The sequence below is a fragment of the Erithacus rubecula genome (assembly GCF_903797595.1).
Source record: "Erithacus rubecula genome assembly, chromosome: 15".
In the NCBI taxonomy this organism is placed as follows: domain Eukaryota; kingdom Metazoa; phylum Chordata; class Aves; order Passeriformes; family Muscicapidae; genus Erithacus; species Erithacus rubecula.
The window spans coordinates 2,373,834-2,389,148 of NC_136667.1; the positions used below are offsets into that span (position 1 = coordinate 2,373,834).

The following is a 15,315-nucleotide window of genomic DNA, read 5'->3' on the forward strand; positions in this document are numbered from 1 at the left end:
GCAAGGGAGTTGTGTGTCATTCTGGCTTGCACAAAAATCACTCAGTTATTAATGCTGGAACCTCATTTACCAACTTCAGTATCAACACAGTCAGTGAGCTCTTGCTGAGGAAAAAGTGGAAGAACAAGTGCCTTTGCTTGCTCTGAATTAGTCTGGGGTTTCTTTGTCATATTCAAAATATTTCATTATTTCCTGACACAAACACAGATTTCTTTTCCATTCCTCTTCATCGCTGTTTTTGCCTTCTACTGTGAGGCAAAGGGGGCACTTTCCAGATACATTCCCCATGATTTTCTAGTGAAAAGTATGAAAAGAAATCACTGAAGATTTTCTACCAGTGTTGCACAGAGGAAAAGTATTTCCTTGACCAGCTTTACTTCAATAGTGATGCACATTTAAATAATTGCTTATTAACTTCTGACTGATATTTCAGTTAGAAATCTCCAAATCCAAGTTTCTTTTTTTTTTTTTTTTTTTGAAATGTATGTAGATGGCAGCACATCAGAACCACAAGCAAAATTAACAGTTAGAAAATTAAGATAAAATAAGGAGAATACTTAGAATCATAGCAACAAATTTTGAAATGGCTTTTAGGAAGGTCTTATACCAAGAGTTATTTAAGCTAAAATTTTGGAGAAAATGTTCTTTGAGTGTAATTTACTCTGTATCTGTCAATACAAACACCACTGCTATATCTATTTTACACCTTGCAGCATCAGCACTGATGATTACAGGATTCTAAATTAAACTCACTGTTATGACACAAAACAAAAAATCCTGCAGCTAAAGATTCACAGAACAGGTGAGTTTCAGAGCTGTTCTTTTCAGGAACATTTGCAATATCCCCTCCATTCACATCCTGAGCACACTGTTCTCATAGTGAGTGGGAAGCTGTAATGACATTTCACCACATGTGGAATCAGAAACCCAAATATCCCATAACTCTAAGCAGGTCTGAGCAGGCAGTGATAGAATCACAGGATTGAGACAGTGAGGTCACAAAATGCAATGTATTAGAAATGAGGGCTCCTTCCCTTCCACATTTCTGTAAGGAGTGCAATGTCTATCTCCATCAGCTCCTAACAAACCAGCAGAGATCACTGTGGCAGCTGAAATTTCTGTTCTTAAGTGTGGGTAAGTTCACAGATGAGAGAATCCTGCCAGCTGAACTCCACTAATGAAGATTTGCATCAGCAAGCATGACAAAAATCCATCTCCACACCTCCTCCCCTTCAGCAGCTTCCCCAGCATGGTACCCAGGCAGTGCAGCTGCATCCACTGACAGAGCAGAGACCAGAGGGATGCAGGGAGAGCCCCCCAAAAAACAGAAAATCACAGATGCAGAGCACACTGCACCTTCTACCCCCCCTGCAAAGGGCACTACAACTCCTCAGTAGCCCCAAATCAGAAAAATCCTGTTCTGAAGTTAAAGATGACAACCTAAAAGATCACAGGACCCTTCCTGAGTGACCAGGTGTAAATTTTCCAATATTTCCCCCGTCCCTAGAGTGTGCACTCCACTGTTCTCAAACAAAAGGCACATCTGAAATAGCACTCAGTAAAAGAAAGGGACAAAAAGGAGAATGCATGGCAAGTCCTGATGAATCTTTGCAGCTTTGCCTTCTTTGAATCAAGCTGCCACACATCAAACTGTGCTCTATAATTGTGCATGTTTTGACTAGACAGGCTGATACCTAGACAGACATTTGAAATGTCTGAATGTTAGTTTAAAGTGCATGAGCAAAGATTTCAGATTTTGAAATTGTGTTACATGAAAATGAGACTGAAGAAAACTCCTCTCCCTTCTTCTCATCATTCCCATGCAAAGAGAATTAGAAGATTTTTGTCAGTGTGGAACACTTCACACAGTTTGCTCCCACTGAGGTAATGTCACAAATAACTGAGTTTTTACAAAGCTTGCAGACAAATAAACTTTAAAGATGCTGTATGTTTCTGCACCAAAGAAAACTTCTGTGAGGCCCACAACTGCCAAAACAATGGAAATCTGATGACATGGAAAGTCAGTGTGATTTTTAGAACACTCCAGATATCCTAGTTTGAAAAACCTTATTATGAATAAGCTCCTTCATAATTCATCACTCGGAAAAACTCCTTTAATAAAAGAACTATCTCTACTACATCCCCCAAAAAAGCATTCCAATCTGAAGGACCATTGTCACTGTTGATTAACTCCTCTTAGTAACTTCAGAATAATATCAGTACCTCTGCCCCTTACTCTTTATCACATACAAATAGAGCAAAATTTCACTTTTCTCTTACATTAACACCACACTTTCCCTCTTCAGTTTCCTGTAGTTTATGATTCAAAGTGTCCTCAGTTGCTTCAGGAGTCTCCAGTTGTTTCCCCATAATAATTTCAGCCATGGCACTGCTGTATTTATTTGTCCACATGACCACTAAAGAGATATTTTGGGTTTTTTTAGTAGAAAAACCTTTCCATCGTTGCTTGCATGCTTTTTGAGTACAACTGCTATAATGACTTTCTGTCATTTTATAGATCACTTAGACAAATTTAGCAGTAAAGCAAAGGCATAATTTCCTTTCTTTAAAGACCTGAATCGATACCATTCAGACAGACACAAAATTTAGAGCTTCCAAAGAAAACACATATTTTTAGCTGTAACACAATATTATTTCAAATATCTGACTAGAAAGTCTTGCATAGACAAAACTAACAATAGTTGAGATGTGCAGCCTATAATAATATCAGTCCCCATCACAAACTGAAGAGACACTTCACAGTGAACAGAATCTTCTTCAGGCTCCTTCAGGACTTTTGGCTTGTAAAAGACCTGCACTATGGTAAAAGGGATAAATGATGATATTTCCCCCTCACATCAGGCATCTCATTTTCACTTCTCAAACTAGCACATCTCTTTTTAACTGAACTGACTTTCAGGTCTCCAGCTTGTCCTACAGTTTTCTGCAGATCCAGAGAGTGCCTGACACAAAATCCCCCTGAACCACAGGGACCCTGTTGGTGTCTGAGGCTGAGGGGGTGGGACAGCAGCTGGAGGCACTGTGCCTCAGGATTATTTCTAGTTATATTTATTTCTCTTTTTGCTGGCCAACAGAGCCCATCCTGAGAGACATTCCAGAGTCTACAGGAGAAAAAACTACCCAGAGTACAAATACAGAGCCAGGAGTGACGCTGACTTTTAAAAGATCTGTTGAGCTTAGGAAATTCTTTACTCGTTTTTACTTACCAAGAAATACAATTTTAATTTAGTCACAGTCCAACACAACACAAAGGATTTCCTCTAATGGCCCAACTTATGGAAATAATGCATCAATGATATGACAAATTTACATTTTTTAAAAAATGTGAATTTGTGTGTTTAAAGGTGAATGCTGTTTCCAAATTAGTGTAAAGGGCCATTGTGGTGATTAGTTACCCTTCCTCCAAAGGTGCTCACCTTCATGCAGAACAATATCCCTAAAAAGACAGCTGCACAATTTTAACAAAATCAGTACAAACAGTGACAATAATCTCTTTTCTTATCTATTCAGCATATCATCCTAACAATGTTAGGTGCAGCTCTGTGAAGATGAGCTGATATCTGCTAGTGAGCATTAAAAAAACCTCACAGTTCTATTCTGCTTTTCAGATAGAAACCCCCTGTCACAGACATTTAAGGCACAGATAAAAGGAAATGCTCTTTCCCCCAACCAACTTCTGCAGAAGAGAATTGCTTCCCATGCCACTTTCTAGGTTTTCACTGGCACAGAAGGGACTTTGAGAGTCACGAGCTTGCTTTCTTTGTTGGCAGCATTAGTGCACGACAAAGTGTGTTTCAGCAGACAATGGCAGAACCTTTTTGACTCACAGGAACTGTACCAGAACTCCATTGAAAAAAAAAAAAAAAAGCACTTAGATCAGGCCTACAGAAATGCTGAAAACAGCACTGCCCTCTCCTCAGAGTTAGGGGAGTTCAAACAGATGAACACACTGGCAAGAGGCTTTTCTGGTATGTAATGTAACTTAACACACTTAAATACATCTCTTAAAAATGCTGTCCATAGTGATGTAGATTGCCATAAAAATTCGTGCTGGTAAAGGGAATAAAATAGAATAAAATAAAAAAACATATCCCAAAATTTCAAAGATATGATGACTGCTCTGAATGAGAAGCATTTTTTATGCAGGCTATCATTACAGTTGTAATAAAGTTCGCAGAAAAAAAAACAAAAAATCAGCTGGAGAAAGAAATTTATCAGAGGATTTGTTCCCAAGCAATATATTAAGTTAAATATATTATCAAATTAAAAGATATTATCAGTAATAAATTAAACACTCCTGAAGTAAGTGTTACTTCAATGATTAATTCCTTGACCAACTAGTAAACTATCCCCACTGAAAACTGTGATACTTGGAAAGAAAGAGAAATAAACAGAAAAGTTTTATTGAACTGTTAAAATATGGATAAATATTAGATTATATTTAAAGCTTTTCTGTAGGGTCTTGAAGAATAAGGGGTACTTGAGTTCTCAATTTATTTTTAATTTTATGCTGAGGATTCTTTAGACATTTCCTTTGTTGCACTGCATTTTTAAGAAGCTAATGCCTGGTTTATCAGGCAGAGCAGCAAATAAGTGAGGGCAATTATGCTGAAGCTTTTAATTTTTCCCTAACTTTGCCTGTCAGCTGTGCCATTCCACCAGATTTAAGGCTCCTTCCAGTCTGAAAATGGCACTGGAGCTCTTGGGGGAAAATCCTCGCCTGCTCCTGAGAGACCTTGAAGCAAAGCTACGCCCAAATGAAGGCTGCAATTCCAGACTCCATTAATATTAAGAACCACTTAGGAGCTCCTGCAAAGCTTTATTGCTTTCCACCTGGCCTGGATTGCCTGGATGCTCGAGCACACCAGGCTGGAGGGGACGGTCCCACTCCGAGCCTGCCGAGCTGCTCCAGGTCCCGCGGTGAGTGGGAAGTGCCATGCTGCCATCTGCAGTCAGGACACCACCACAGGGATCCCTCTCCTCACACACAATGCTCCTTTCCATCCTCATTTTCTCCCTCACCACTCAGGAAGCTTGAATTGTTTGTTTGACAACACCTCGACCGAATATGAGCTTTCAGAGTTTTACTCCTTGCAGCGCTTCGAACTGGAGTTATACGATTGGCAAGGTAAGGAGAGGAGGAAGAAGAAAGCACCTTAAAACTTTAAAACCTTAAAATTCCATTACCTGTCTGGTGTGTATGGGGCCTGGGGTCTTGAAGCCTCCTTGACAGCTGCATTCAGAAACACTGTAAGGGTCCGAGCTGCTGGATGAGCACTTGGAAAGTGAGTCACAGCCCACCACAAAGGTGTTATCTAGAGGCAATTCCTGAATGACATGGTGCTTCTTGGGGGGTACAGGAGTCTCGGGTTTAATTTGAAAGGTAGGCTGTGGAGAAGCAGACTTGTAGTGCTTTGCTAAGTCTGGGCTGTCAGGTTTAAATGTGGTTGGTGTGGTGGCCCAGTTATATTTTCCCATAGTCTGTTCTTCCAGCTCTACGGGAATGTCTAAAGTGCCATTTATGTGCTCGTGGCCAGGATCATCAGGCTTAGACTCTTCAATAGTCACAAAGTTGAGGAGGAGACTCTTTGGAGAGCGCTTCTTCTTCTTCTTCTTTTTCTTGATCTGCCTGTTCTCTTGGTTGGGGGAAACCCATTCACCACTCTGCTTATTTTTTTGGACAACCTTGTGCCTGGGCGTCTGGCGGCACCGGACTAAAGCGGTAACAAAAATTACCAGAATAACTGTCATGGTGCCTGCAATAATGGCAATGATGATCTTGACATAATCATTGGTCTGTGGGGTTATCTCACCATCCCCAATGTTCTGGCCCACTGGAGTTTCCATATTCCTACGCACCAGCTCTTGCACGTAGGAGCTGTTGGTGACGGTCTCGTTCACAAACAAGTGCACAAGAGCTATCGTGTAAAGAGACTCTGGCTGTCCCAGGTCATTCACCTTGATCACCAGTCTGTGCAAGCCATGATCTGATCCAATCACCTTCTCTTTCAAAGTAATATTGCCTGTTAACTGGTCAATGGTAAACAAGCCCCTGGAGTTCCCACCTATGATGCTATAGCGGAGCTCTGCGTTCATTCCCGTGTCATTATCAACTGCAAAGACTTTAGTGACTACAGACCCTGGGCTGGCTGACGTTGGGACCAACTCATAGGAATAATTAGATGAGGGAATAACAAAAACAGGCCTGTTATCATTTACATCAACAACATTGATGGTCACTTTGGCAGTCGAGGAACGCTGCAGTCTTCCTCCATCCACTGCTTTCACCTGGAAAGTGTATGACCCCTGCTGCTCCCTATCAAAGGTAATATTAGGTCTTATCACACCAGTAAGTGGATCTATAATGAAATTATCTCTACCATTTAAGATAGAGAGGGTGACCGCAGCGTTGTCTCCCGCGTCAGCGTCCGTAACTGTGATAAGCCCCACTGTGCCATACATGGGCAGGTTTTCTGGCACGTAGAAATTGTATTCACTATGTGTGAAAGCAGGGCTGTTATCATTCTGGTCCAGCACTGACACCGTCACGGTAGCATTGGTCTGCAAAGGTGGCATCCCGTTATCCTTAGCCAGCACAGTGAAGGAGTACCTGTCTTGCTTTTCTCTGTCCAGCTTTCTCACCGCTGTCAGGATGCCTGTGCGGCGGTCCAGGTTGAAAATTGGGGGTGCATCAGAACCCAGGATGTAGCTGATCTCGGCATTGCGCCCGCTGTCAGCATCTGTGGCACTGATCTTGGTCAGCTGAGTACCAGGGGCGTTGTTTTCCGGGATGGACAGGCCTATGACAGGCTGTGTGAAAACTGGGGCGTTGTCGTTTTCATCTTTAATTTTGATCAGGAGCATTGCAGACTGGTTTAAGGGAGGCTTCCCTGAATCTGAAGCCACTATTTTGATGGCATATTCCCGGGTAGCTTCATAGTCTAGAAACGTGGCTGTCTCCAGGAGAAACTGATTATCAAACACTGGTTTTAGCCTGAAAGGGACATCGTGATCTGTAAAACAGGTCACTTTCCCATTCTGATCCGCGTCCTTGTCCATCACTGTTATCAAAGCAATTTTTGTATTAAGGGGAGCCTTCTCAGACAAAAGCACTGTCCCATTCACAGGGTTGATGATGTACCTCGTGTCTATGGACGGGACATTGTCATTGATGTCTGTGACATTAACAGTCACTGTGGCTCTCGAGGGAGTCGAGCTGCCGTCGCTTGCCAGAACGGTCAATTTGTGCACAGGAGATTCCTCCCTGTCCAGCGGCTCCCTGATGGTGATGAGGCCAGTGGTGTTGTCGATGGCAAAGAGCCTTTTGGCCAGACTGGAGATCTGGTTGCTGAAGTAGAAGTGGATCTGTGCATTGGAGCCCAGGTCAGCGTCGGTGGCGTGCAGCTGGGACACGGAGGTGCCCACGGGGGCGTTTTCGGGCACGCTGACCTCGATGTCGTTCTCCTTGAACACCGGGCGGTTGTCGTTGACATCGGTCACTGTCACCTGCAGGATGGCAGTGCTGGACCTTGGGGGGCTCCCACCATCTTCTACTTTGATTTTCATCACATAGGTGTCCTTCTGCTCCCTATCCAGGATCTGCTGGACAATCAGTTGAGGCCACTTGTCTCCCTCAGGTGTCTCAGTTATGTCAAGACCAAATACATTTTGACCCTGCAAGACACAGAAAGGACACGCTTTAGCTTGACAGTGCATTTAAACAGAAAAATATCACATCATTTTTTCTGAAATTAACATGGAATATATATTTATGCATATACTCTATACAGGAATATACATTTTTATATTTATCTTTATTATTCCTATCTAGTTTTGCTTTAAGCTCAAGAGCCTTGAGAAAGCTTCAGGCAAACATGGCAATAAACAGATACTCTAGAAAAAGGGGAAATGTGGGAGTGATGGTGATCTTTGTCCAGATCCTCTGTTTCTAAAGAAAAGTTATTAAATTCCTGGACAGATATAATTCAGTTTCTCTGTAGTGTGAGTGAGTGTGGAAATGAGGAATGAAGCCAAAGTTCAGTTACTGGAGGACCTATTCCAATATTCAATTTCAAGGAAACCAAAAAAGATAAAGGGATTATTTCTCTGTTTGGGAAGCAACTCTGGACATGATCTGAAACCATCAGCATAAAAAAAAACAAACCCAAAAACCAACCAACACCATCACTGATAAACTGCTTACTACATAATTCAGATATCAGATGATACAGACAAAAGAAAGTCCTAACAGTCAATCAGAAATATATTTTAAAACTCATTAAAACTATTCCTGTATTCATCACTGTATGCTTTCTATTTGCAGTGAAACTCACAATCCAAGTGAAAAAAGAAGACCTATTTTCATTTCAAAAAAATCACAGAACTGCCAGATCAATTTGAAAATGATCAATATTTTTCATGGGGTTTGTTGAACATTTCTGGAACTGCACCAAAATACTACATATATTGCACAAACACAGCTTTTTAAAAAACAGTAGTGCTGACAAATTTGCTAAAATAAATATTGGAATCTAGAACTAAACTCTCTCTCTCTTTTCTTCTGCCTCTTCAGACAAAGAGGAATTAAGAATAGTGGAATTATCCTCTTTTCTTATATCCCACCACTTAGAGGAATGATGAAAAGGATTTTCCAGCCACATCTTCCATAAGGGCAGGGCTAGAATGTAGATGGCTAATGCTGAATGCATGGGACAACCAGAAAAAAAGAAGCCATAAACAAATTGTGGACTAAATAGGAGTTTCTTCTTATGTGTAATATTGGTAATAATGAAAACTGTTCTTTCTCTGCTTATTCTTCTCATCTTTCACCCTCACTCAGGTAACTGCCACAGAATCATAGATGGTTTGGAAGGGACCTTAAAGATCCTCTCATTCCATCCCTTTGCCACAGGCAGGGACACCTTCCACTGGACCAGCTCCAGTTCTGAGCTGGTTTGAGACACCCCAGAACAAAGCAAAAGAAAATATTGCCAATGTTCAAGGTTCTTTATTTCTCATTAATTGCAATAGATTTGTGTTCCCTGTATCATGCTACCCATGACTAAGTGAGTGCACTTACAGCTTCTGAGTGAGGCTGGGCACTCACTGATTTGTTTTCTCAAAGCCAGATTTTGACCCTGCATAAACCATCCTTTATTTCATGGGACAGAACTATTCATCCACATATCCTAAATTACTGTGCCACTTACACAGCATTTGTGGCAGCACTAACTTGCAACTGGGGACAGTATAAAGTAAGCTGCAGCACATTTTGAAGTAATAAAACAAATACAGATTTGGCTTCTTTAGCAGAAGGCATGAACATATAAGCCCTGCAAATTGTTTCTAAATCAAGATATACATTTTGAACCAATTAGAGTCAATTTTAGAATGGTAATTCTATGCTGATAGGAAGCTGAGCATGAGTCTCCTCTTCATATTCAATCTGGCTATCAGTTACTTGCAATAAATTTCATAATTACTGAGAAATTATAAATTATATATTCTATGCTTTAACATAGATTCCAGAGGAAAGAAAATAACAGAAGCCAGAGTAAAAGCAACCTGTCAGCTCTCTTTACTTCTTTATTTGTACACAGGCTGACAGATGGGCACTGATTATTCTGTCACTGGATCCCACAACTACAACAAGAGCTTCGTGCAGACTTTGAATTCACGTGGCTGTACATGTGTGTGCCCATCTCTGCTTTTCTGATCCAGTGTGGCACAGGGGTTTTTCATCACAGCAGATGAGTTTGATATAAAATATGGTGCTTTAGCTCCCCAGAAATATTCTTTCTATATTTCTTCCTATTCATTACAGGTTTAGATATCTTTTTAAACCACAGAAAAACCACTACAGAGAAGTAGAGTCCCTGTTAATTCTAGCAAGACTATTTCATATTGTTTAAGACATGAGGTTAGGTGTGACATGCTGCAAATTAATAAATACATTTTCTAGGAACAGATAGTTCTCACATTCTAAACACTCAAAAAATTGATGAAACATTCAGGAAATTTATTTTTAAGATTATAAATATCAAATTCTCTCCACTATAAACAAAGAAATTGAGAGCTAAAATGAGAAACCTGAATAGGACTAATTCTCTATCATCATTAAAAGTTCAGTAAAGTAAAAATTTCCATTAGGGTCAGATTTCTATTTGGACAGAACTGCACCTCAGTCACCACAATATCCCAGGGGTCTGAAGGATTTGCTCACACTGGGAAGGGCAAGGGGCCATTGGAAAAGCACAATAGATAATTCACAATTATAAAATACCTTTGCCCATTTAAAGGACTGGTAGAAATAATCTGCTCCATTGATATCTCCATCCCTACAGAAGGATGGGAGTGAGAAATACCAGAGATTGACTTTTAAAATTTAAAAATACAACTCAAGCACTAACTATTGGAGGCAAACCAAAGTTATGCCCATCAGCAGAGCCTGGATTAGGACAAAGAGGTTCTGAGCCTGCTCACAAGACCCTTTTGGGATTTCTCAGGGAAAATGAGGAACTCTGTTAGCTTATCCAATTTTCATAACAGCCTTTTCCATGGATTTACACACACAGTCTCTCAAATAATGAAACTTTCTTGTTAACACTCCCTACAGTGTATATTTACCTGGTCATTTGTAATGGATCCAAATGTCCTTTTCGGAGCTGTTTTGGGCTGCCATGTGAACAAAAAAATTAGAGAGTATTTTAAAAATTGCAACATTTAGGTGGTTTCATAAATACATCATCAATGACAGATGGACACATAGTGTGGTGAGCTAGAACAGCTTAAGTACCACAGACAGGACTGGATGTGACAAAGTGCACCAGAAATCTCACACAGATATTGCAGTATCACAGCATTTCACAACAGGATTTTGTTAAATCTGTGGGGTACTGCTGCCTGGACACTGATGGGAAGAATGGGAAAATATATCAACTTCTGGCTAATGCTGATAACAGAGACAAGGTCTACTGTGCTCAAAACATTCAATGGGCTTACACTTGCAGAGCAGTAAGTTGGCAGAAAGAGGAATTTCTCAGAGGAGTGGGGAAAGGAAAGAATTTTCTGCTAAATAATGCTACAAACCCAACTGCTTGCAATACAAAGTACTCAAACCGAAAGAGGCTACCAGTGATTATTCCTAAAAACACAAATTATGTAATTGTGTGTAACAAGTATCCATTGTTAGCTGACAAAGGGCAGATCAAGGCTGTCCTCAGCCTTCATTGAAAAGCCATTCTGAACCTCCAGAGAAAGCCACAGGAGCAAAGATAGCTCATTGTTTTGTGGCTGCAGCTTCACCCTACACTTATTGCCAACACTTCAGGCACTGTAAATGACAAACACATCACATGGTGCCCTTGGTTCAGCTGAATCTGAAACAGAAGTCAAGGGCCATGCACAGCTCAAACTTTTACTCATATTCTGCAGTAACTCAGTTCAATGGCTACTGCAGCAAGCTGTGCACGTTTATCACATCTTAACAATCACCTTGAAATGAAAAACAAAGGAGAAAAATATTAAAAGGTTGGCTTCTCTTCAGAAAGTAAATCAGTAATTCATGAAATACTGAATCAGTAATTCATTAAGTAGTTACTTAAATAAAAACTTTTGGCTGAAATGTAGATTTGAGTCCAATGGACCCAAAATCTTTTCAGAAAGTCCAGAAAATAACGTTTGCTAAATGCTGGTTATTTCACATGGAACAACACAGAAAAAAATCTTTGCAGGTTTTCTTTGCAGGACAGGTCCCAGACACTTTTTTCTTGCCTGATTTTGCCAAGACATATGGACCTGCTCTGTGTCTGTGCTATCAGCAGGGAAGAAAATACAGCAGCACAACTTCAGTTGCCAATGTTCTCAAAGTTCTCAAAAACATTATACAGTTACACAATGGACAATTTTTTCTCAAAAAGCTGAAAATTAAACTTATATTTTTCTTTCAAAGGAGATACTTTGGCTGTGAAATTGTGAATTGCCAAAGCCAAGTTAAAGCCTTAAACACAAAATAATCAACATGGCAGGCAATAAAGGATCTATGTGTTTATAATGGGTGCATATGAATGCACTCAGATCCAAACTACCCTAAGTGGTGTAGCTCTAATAAAGGTCCCTTGTCTGCTATTACTCACCCAGTGTGCAATTTGCTGTCCAGGCATTCTAGAAAATTACCATTTGTTGGACAGCTGTCCTGCTTAAAGACTCCACAGCCACTCCTCTCATGCCATCCCACAGCTTACAACCCAAAGTTACTGGAAATAAGTGTCATTAGCACCAGCAGTTACCTTACAAACTGAGTGGCAGAACTTCAAAGGAGAAAAGTAACATGACAAAGGTAAGAATTTTTTATAATGTAGACTTCAGCAGAATTGCTTACAGATTTGAAACACTCTGTTAAAGCAATGCAGCCTTTTAATTTGTAGGCCAAGATTCTAAAGACTTTTGTTCAATTTATGGTTTTCTGTCAGTGGCATGCACTGTTTCCATTGATTTCAAGTCTACTACTTAAACTTTAGCATTTTAAACTGGCCATTAGAATGCAACTTTAGGAGCTAACCTTTAAACTTCAAGCAAAGTTCTTTCATTTAGAGACACTTTGACCAAAACAAGGGAGATCAACAGCTGCAGGTAACAGCCAGGGAGGCAACCTCCCCTCTTAATCTCCTCCATTATAGTGTTCAGAAATATTCACAGACATCCTACTGAACAAAAAGCTACATTTTCAACACCCTGAGGATATTCAGATTAAGGTATTAAACATGTTTGAGCTTTGCTCTGAATTCCCATGATAAAGCTCCAGACACCTGACTTGCCTTTCAGCATGTTTCTGCCTTTGGAGTTTCACTATAGATATATAACTAAGGGAAAAAAAAAAAAGGATTTATATCAGGCAACAATACACCCAACAAGTGCATTCTGATATTTGCATTATACAATGTGACAGTTACATATTTGCTCCATTTCCTAGCTGAGAACAGGCACAGAACTGAGGGTGTGTGAGAAAGAGAAATAAATGAGTACAAGCCTCCAGTGCAGCCTGTGCAGGGGAGCACTAACAATTGTGTACAGCTGCTCAGAACTGCTCCTAAATCACAAGTTCATTTTCCTGGACAGCCAAAGGCAGTGTCTGAGCTCCCTGGGGCACATTTGGAGTTTGGGGTGAGCTCTGCCAGGTGTTGGTGAGGGGTGAACCTCACCAAATCACCATCCATGAAGTAGGTGTAGTTATTATCTCCCTCCCATACATACATGCACACACAAATTTGGTGTGCATGGTATTTCTAAACTCATGGCACCTTTGTTAATAGAAATCCATATTATAACCTCTGATGCTGCAGGTTCTCCAACAAGTTGTTTAGCAAGATTGTTTTCTTTGATCTAACATCCCTCTAAAGCTCAAGTTCAGCTGGAAGAAAAATCACTGTATCTTCCCTTTCTGCTTACACTTCCAGGAAAATATGCTGACAAAACTTCCATCTGAATAGCAGGAGCATCTCTCACACACAGAGAATCCCCCACACTCCCAGAAACACAAGGAAATTTTTTTCATGTGCAGGGCCAGCACTTTAATGTGCATGTGTCACTGTTTTATGAATGTTGATTAAAAAATCCACAGCTTTAATGCAGAAAATTCACAACCCATGTGGGTAAAAATGTAACAGGATGAGAAAAAAAAAAATTCTAGCAGAAAAGAGTTTATATCCTCCACTTTGAACAGATTTCCCCCAGTTCCACAAGCAGGCTTTAGGAATTCCAGAGCTGTCACAACCACTGCAGAAATGACCTGATCATAAGCCTCTCTCAAGGCCTCCTCTCTGCAGGTTTTGTAAAAATCAAAATAAGAAAGAGAATGTGCGTGTGACATTTCACTGCCACAGGATCAGTTTTGCTTTTGAAAGAAATGAAGCTATACTTTTTCAAGGAATGAAAACTTATCCTTTCTTTATTACTCTCAGAAAATAAGAGTGAGACTCCCATATTAAACTGTAAAAGTGTGTGACGTGTGCAAGTGCAAGATGCCACTTCACTGCACATGGGGAGATAATAAATAATACTGCAATTTCAGAGCAATAAATGAGAGACAGGCTGAGAAGAAATACAGAGACACTGAATTCTAAAATTCAACAAATAGAAGTCTTTTCACCATACTGATCAAGGAGTGTAGGGCATAAACCAAAAATGTATTTTCTGGTGCTGGATTTCTCAGGAACTTGACTTCCTCCTCCAGTGTTACTGACTCCTATTTATCTGACTCACTAGAACAAGAGCAAGATAAAAAAAGAAGAAACATTTCTTTACTGTAAGGCAGCAACTTGAGTCTGAAAGTCAATTTTGAAAAGAAATCTTTTGCTACCTGTGTGCATTGAAAGTTCTAGCAAATAAATTGTCCTGACTTTCCAGTTAATGAGTTATATTCTGAGAAAATGCTTTCCTGTGAGTTTGGGATCAAAAAATCTTATAAGTGTATTTGATTTATACTTCAATATACAGTTTTACTCAAGAATATATTCCTTTCTAAAAATAAAAATAAAACTCCAATTCCACTCTAATTGAATGCACTTGAGCTATTTCTTGTCTTAAAATCAGAGATGGAATTGATGTAACTGATTTGTAAGAAAGCAAACAAATTTTAAAATATTAGATTGGCATGTTTACAAGGGAAACACCACAAACTCATCATTCCATTCCAGCTTTCCTGCTCAGTTTTTGTTCACTGTTTATATTCCCTAATATCAGTTCAGCCATGAATATACACTAAAAATTATGGCTAATGGACAGGGATTTTCCTCCAAAAGGGAAAAAAAAAATCAAAGAAAACCATGAGACCATAGAACACAATAAGTCAATATTTAAGCATGAGGACCAGCAGTTTCAGAAGGTAAATACAATATCCATCTCCTGGTGCAGAGATCTAGATTAATCTCAGCAGGTGATGTGAATCCTCCAGTAAACTGCAAACTGAGACAAACCCTCCCACAGCTCATGGGGAAAAAAAAAGCAAAAAGCAGAGTGGTGAATGTGAGGAGGAAGTGAGTGATGGGGTGGATCTCCTCAGCAAGGTTCAGGCCAGAATAAATGACACAGGAGTTATTTAGCAGCATGACTGCCCTCTCACAAAGTGTGCTACTCCAGGAAAAGCAAATTAAACAAAGGCAGGTGGAGCCATTTCTGCCCAGTAGCAGCTCCTAACCAAGCAAAGGGGAATCCAAGTTTTCCCAGCTCTGGGGCCACACAAAGCACTTTCCTCAGGTTAATTCAGCCACTGTCCTGAAACAGCTGCTCCCAAATAAC

The 15,315-nt window shown here is 40.1% G+C and overlaps 1 protein-coding gene across 7 annotated transcripts in view; it reads right to left on the reverse strand.

The window, feature by feature from the left end:
* Positions 1-15,315, reverse strand: part of PCDH11X (protocadherin 11 X-linked) — a 394,642-nt gene that overhangs the window by 323,847 nt on the left and 55,480 nt on the right. For 6 of the 7 annotated variants that reach the window (XM_079319073.1, XM_079319075.1, XM_079319076.1 and 3 more), the window contains exons 3-4: positions 10,648-10,695; positions 5,209-7,695 (exon numbers count right to left, since the gene is read on the reverse strand). In XM_079319073.1, coding sequence (XP_079175199.1) covers positions 5,209-7,695; positions 10,648-10,695 — 2,535 coding nt within the window. The remainder of the gene's footprint in view (positions 1-5,208; positions 7,696-10,647; positions 10,696-15,315) is intronic. The other variant, XM_079319074.1, reaches the window with a different exon arrangement.